Raw genomic sequence first — 5,273 nt, forward strand, 5'->3', positions numbered from 1 at the left:
ATATATATATATATATATATATATATATATATATATATATATATATATATATATTCTGTTGAAATATTCAGTTCCGCAATAAATAATTTCCTCGCCTAATGTACCAGAAGATGATATTTGATCAGGTAGATAACTATTAATTGTATGTATTTGTCTGTTATAGTCAGTCTACATGAATGATCATGTTAACCCCTTTCAAGTCCTACTTGTACATTAAAGCCTGTACCTGATGGTTTTCACACTTACAGCTACTAAATGTCCTCACTCTTGTCTTCTGTCAGAACTTGAAAAAGAGCTGGCATCCCCAGACTATGAAAAATATTGAGCGCGTTTGGAAAGCTGAACAGAAACACGAGGCTGAATGCAAGAAGATCGAGGAGCTCCAGAAAGAGCTGAAAGACGAACGAGCTCGAGAAGAAATAACAAGATTTGCACAGCAAGCGGGTTCCATCAAGTTAGTTCTCTGATATTATCATTAAAGTTATTTTGTGGTTTAAGACAAAAAAAGTAGCGTCTAAGTCAAAATATCCCGTTTTATGGTGACAGGAAGAAAGATGACCGCCTGGACTGGATGTACCAGGGCCCTGCTGGTCAGGTCTCCAGAGATGAGTATCTTCTGGGACGTGCCATTGACAAGCAGATCACCGACCAATACGAGGAGCCCGAGAGCGGTCCATCAGCTGAGACTGGCCTCCTGCCTGGGTCCATTTTCAACCCCGCCACTCCTGCCTCAAACCTCGACCTGGCTGCCAAGATCAGGGAAGATCCGCTATTTGAAATCAGGTCAGTATGTAGCTTATCTTTTGTAATTTTTTCTAAAAATACGACACACGTTGCAATTGTTTAATTTATGTTTTGTTGGTTTTGTGAAGGAAACGTGAGGAAGAAAAGAGGAGAGAAGTTTTGAGTAATCCAGTGAAGATGAAGAAAATCAAAGAAATGGTAAAATTTCTATTTTGATGTATTGGTTTGTGGTGGATTCTTGTTTTGACATTTGACTTACAGATTTTGGTTATTTTACCGTAATTAAATAACTCTTGGTCTGACATTTACCTGTATTTTCCTTCTTTGCATCTTTCAGCGAAGTTTACACTAACTTCATTATCAAAAACAACTGCATGCATGTTTGAATCAGTGTCAGGAGGGGGAGATTGTCAAGTATTTTTTATTTCTTTCACAGCTGCGCCAGAATCTTGACAAGAAAAAGAAGAGGAAGAAGGGAAAAAAAGAGAAGAAAGGAGACAAAGAGAGAAGAAAGGAGAAGAAGTATAAGAGAAGGAATTCAAGTTCAAGCTCAGTTGAGGAAGATGAGAAAAAATACAGGTATGTAAGGAGATCGTTAATGAAATAATTATAATTTCTATAGATATGTGCTCAAACGGCAAAGCACACGTAGAATGCAAAAATATCACCGATCATTATTATCTTTTATCTATTTTTAGGTCACATTCCCGAGATGAATCTTCAGCAGATGCCAAAAAGCGTTCCCATCATCATTCAGGCTATGGCCTACAGGTCAGTAAGCAGCAAGGCAGTATTTCATTACACCAATGTTATCTATTTTTCAATTTCAATTATTAATCTTGCTCTGGACCAGAACCATTAAGTCTTAACAATTTATGTCTCCCCTCTTAGCTCCCCGCTGGCAGACATCACCAGTCCTCCGCTCCATCCAATCACTCAGGGTGCCGTGGGAGCAGCCGCTCCCAGTCGCCACACAGAAACAACCGAGAAAGTCACTTCAACTCTTCTTCCTCACACAAAGGCGACACGAAGGTTGAGCCCAAAGCTTCCAGCCAACAAGGACAGCGTTACCAGAGACAGAGACACCCTGTGTCCAAGTAAGGAGCTCCAGAAAGTATAGACGTTGCACTTGTAATTAAAAGATGGCTATAGTCCAAGTTCTAACATTATTCTAATTTACTCGGATTCATTACCTGCTTGCTTATAAGTATGTCAACCATCGTTAAAATATGTGCTGATAATGACATAAGTCACCCATTCCTGAGTAAAATACAATGTTGGAGTTTCACTCCAGTATCAAACTTTAATCCACTATCATGTGCTTCCACGGTATATATCCCTCTCTCTCACTTTATACATATTTTGCAGAGTAACTGCTTTGAGTTATTCTCCTCAGGTATATTCGAAATGGAAGTAAATTTACCATGAAACAGTTGGGTAGCTGTACCATTTCTGTCTCAAGTCACTCCCCTTTTTAATTTTATGATGCTTACTCTATGGGTTAGTCGGAGAAAGCATGATCTTCAGAGCACTGTCTTAATCACCACCCACACTGAATGGATTCCTGTAATTTTCTCATGTTTATTTCCTGTCTGCTGTAGGAAGCTCTCTTCAGATGAGCTGGAGCGCAAGAGGCGGGAGATGATGGACGAGGCCAAGCGGAGGGATGAGGACAGGGAGAATAACGTGAAGAGATACAAGAAGCAAGATGAGCAGGAAAAGCAGCGAGAACTAAATGTCAAGCATGACCGCTATGCTGGCTTCATTCAGTAAGTTTCTGAGCAACTCTGACACAGATAATCAGAGGGTGTGACACACATTACCACCACTACTATTATTATAAATATGTCTTAAATCCACAAATATATTCTTCCTGATGTCTCTTTAGTTTTCACCTTTCATTCACCTTTTAAATGTTTAGCTCCAGTAACACTCACCTTTCCCTCTTGCAGTAACATGAAGCTGGACAGTGCTGCAAGCTCTACTGTAGAGGACAGAGTGAAGAGGAACATCCACTCCATTCAGAGGACGGCAGCCTCCCTGGACAACTTCATGAAGAGATGAAGACACAACACATGTATATTACAGATGATCTAAATGAAAAGGCTTGGCAAGAGTATGCCACCCATCTGTCTCTTTAATGTGTTGAAGCAGATGTGCATTTATTAATGCAGTGAGGATGGATAGAGAGTCTGTCATGAGTTCAAACAAGGAATTACAGGCTCCATACCTACTAGTTGCTTTTATTTTGAAAAGTATTTTCCACAATGGTAACAATTTATATTTCAGACTATCATGGCTGATCTGTTCTAGTTACTTTCTTAAAAGCTGATACCCCTTTAATGTTCATGTAATCTGAATGTTGTACAGTAAATTGTTTTAGTTTTTACAGTATAATAGGACCTGCTTTTAAGGTTTTTGTAATATGTTTGTTACTTAGTGTTGTTACCCCTGTGAGTGGCAAATTAAATAAAAACATGTTTCAACTCTGGCATTAAGATACTGATAGTTGAAACACGCCTTCAAACAAACATGGCCAAATATTCACATCAATATGGAACAATTTCATAATTAACATTAACTCACATGACCGATCAGCTGTTTCTGCAATCGTCTTCCTGGATAATCTGTTTTATGTCTTGGTCTTTGGACAACATGAAACATGGCAAATACCAGCTGACATGAAAAAGAAATTAAAACTTACCCAATTAAATCAAATGCATGAAGAACTCTTCAATGTTTCATTGTTACAAGGGTTAGAACTGTATAAATGAATAAATAAATACATGAAATATACAAATAAATAAATAGAGGTACAAGGATCTGACTTTTTTCGTCCCTATACCGATAATGAAACCTGGGTTTTGTGTATCAGCCGATACAGAGTACCGATCTGATACCAGTGTTAACTGTATGCCTCACTGTGTGGAAGTTCCTATGATCATTATTTTATGTCTAAGGCAAAATCAGGCTTGACTTAAACATTGCTTTCCTAACTTTGGAAAACAAAATTAGACGAATAAATACATAGATAAAAATGTACTGAATTGTTAATATTTAAATATTGGTATCCAATTACGGATCTGCATGTCGTCACCAATAGCTGATTCGGCTATTTGAGTCAGTTTTGGACTGATATTAGAAATATGTTTTGGTATCGATGCATCTGAATAAATAAATAATATTAACGATAATTAATACTATACAAGCGTTGGCACTCTGTGCAGCAGCGTGGGCGGGGCTTCAGGTGTTTGAAAGGTGCTGTGACATTAAATGAACATCCATCCATCCATCCATTTTCCTCTGCTTATCCGGGGTCGGGTCGCGGTGGCAACAGGCCTTGCAGGCTGACCCAGACTTCCCTCTCACCGGCAACATGATCCAGCTCATTCTGGGGGATCCCGAGGCGTTCCCAGGCCAGCTGGGAGATGTAATCCCTCCAGCGTGTTCTGGGTCTTCCCCGGGGTCTCTTCCCAGTTGGACGTGCCTGGAAAACCTCCAGTGGGAGGCGTCCAGGAGGCATCCTAATTAGATGCCCGAACCACCTCAGCTGACTCTTTTCGACGCAAAGGAGTAGCGGCTCGAATCCAAGCTCCCTCCTGATGACCGAGCTCCTTACCCTATCTCTAAGGCTGAGCCCGGCCACCCTATGGAGGAAGCTCATTTCGGCCGCTTGTAGCCGCGACCTTGTCCTTTCGGTCACGACCCAGAGTTCGTGACCATAGGTGAGGGTAGGAACGTAGACCGAGTGGTAAATTGAGAGCTTTGCCTTCCGGCTCAGCTCCCTCTTCACCAAGTCGGTCCGGTGCAGCGCCTGCTTTACTGCTGCAGCCGCACCGATCCGTCTGTCGATCTCCCGCTCCATCTTACCCTCACTCGTGAACAAGACCCCGAGATACTTGAACTCCTTCGCTTGAGGTAGGCACTCCGTCCCCACCTGGAGGGAGCAATCCACCGGTTTCCGGCAGAGCACCATATCCTCAGATTTGGAGGTGCTAACTCTCATCCCCGCCGCTTCACACTCGGCTGCAAACCGCCCCAGTGAATGCTGGAGGTCACGATCCGAGGAGGCTAACAGGACCACATCATCTGCAAACAGCAGAGAGGCGGTCCCGAGATCCCCGAACCTGACGTTCTCCACACCCAGGCTGCGCCTAGATATCCTGTCCATGAAAGTCACGAACAGGACCGGAGACAAAGGGCAGCCCTGGCGGAGGCCAACACCCACCGGGAACGTGTCTGACTTATTGCCGAGAATGCGGACACAGCTCCTACTGCAGTCGTACAGAGACCGGATTGCCCGTTGTAATGGGTCCGGCACCCCATACTCCCGCAGCACCCCCCACAAGAACCCCCGAGGGACCCGGTCGAAAGCCTTCTCCAAGTCCACAAAGCACATGTAGACTGGTTGGGCAAACTCCCAGAACCCCTCCAGTAGTCTTGCGAGGGTAAAGAGCTGGTCCACTGGTCCACTGTTCCACGGCCGGGACGGAATCCGCATTGCTCCTCTTGAATCTGAGGTTCGACAA

General features: G+C 43.0%; 1 protein-coding gene across 1 annotated transcript in view; it reads left to right on the plus strand.

The window, feature by feature from the left end:
- Positions 1-3,680, plus strand: part of cwc25 (CWC25 spliceosome associated protein) — a 4,311-nt gene extending 631 nt beyond the window's left edge. The window contains exons 2-9 of the mRNA XM_031867193.1: positions 282-454; positions 547-783; positions 873-942; positions 1,181-1,323; positions 1,443-1,515; positions 1,636-1,841; positions 2,346-2,513; positions 2,697-3,680. Of these exons, the coding sequence (XP_031723053.1) occupies positions 282-454; positions 547-783; positions 873-942; positions 1,181-1,323; positions 1,443-1,515; positions 1,636-1,841; positions 2,346-2,513; positions 2,697-2,808 (1,182 nt within the window). The 3' untranslated portion in view covers positions 2,809-3,680. The remainder of the gene's footprint in view (positions 1-281; positions 455-546; positions 784-872; positions 943-1,180; positions 1,324-1,442; positions 1,516-1,635; positions 1,842-2,345; positions 2,514-2,696) is intronic.
- Positions 3,681-5,273: the final 1,593 nt, after the last annotated feature.

The sequence above is a fragment of the Anarrhichthys ocellatus genome, unplaced genomic scaffold (assembly GCF_004355925.1).
Source record: "Anarrhichthys ocellatus isolate YVR2014 unplaced genomic scaffold, GSC_Weel_1.0 scaffold38, whole genome shotgun sequence".
Lineage (NCBI taxonomy): Eukaryota > Metazoa > Chordata > Actinopteri > Perciformes > Anarhichadidae > Anarrhichthys > Anarrhichthys ocellatus.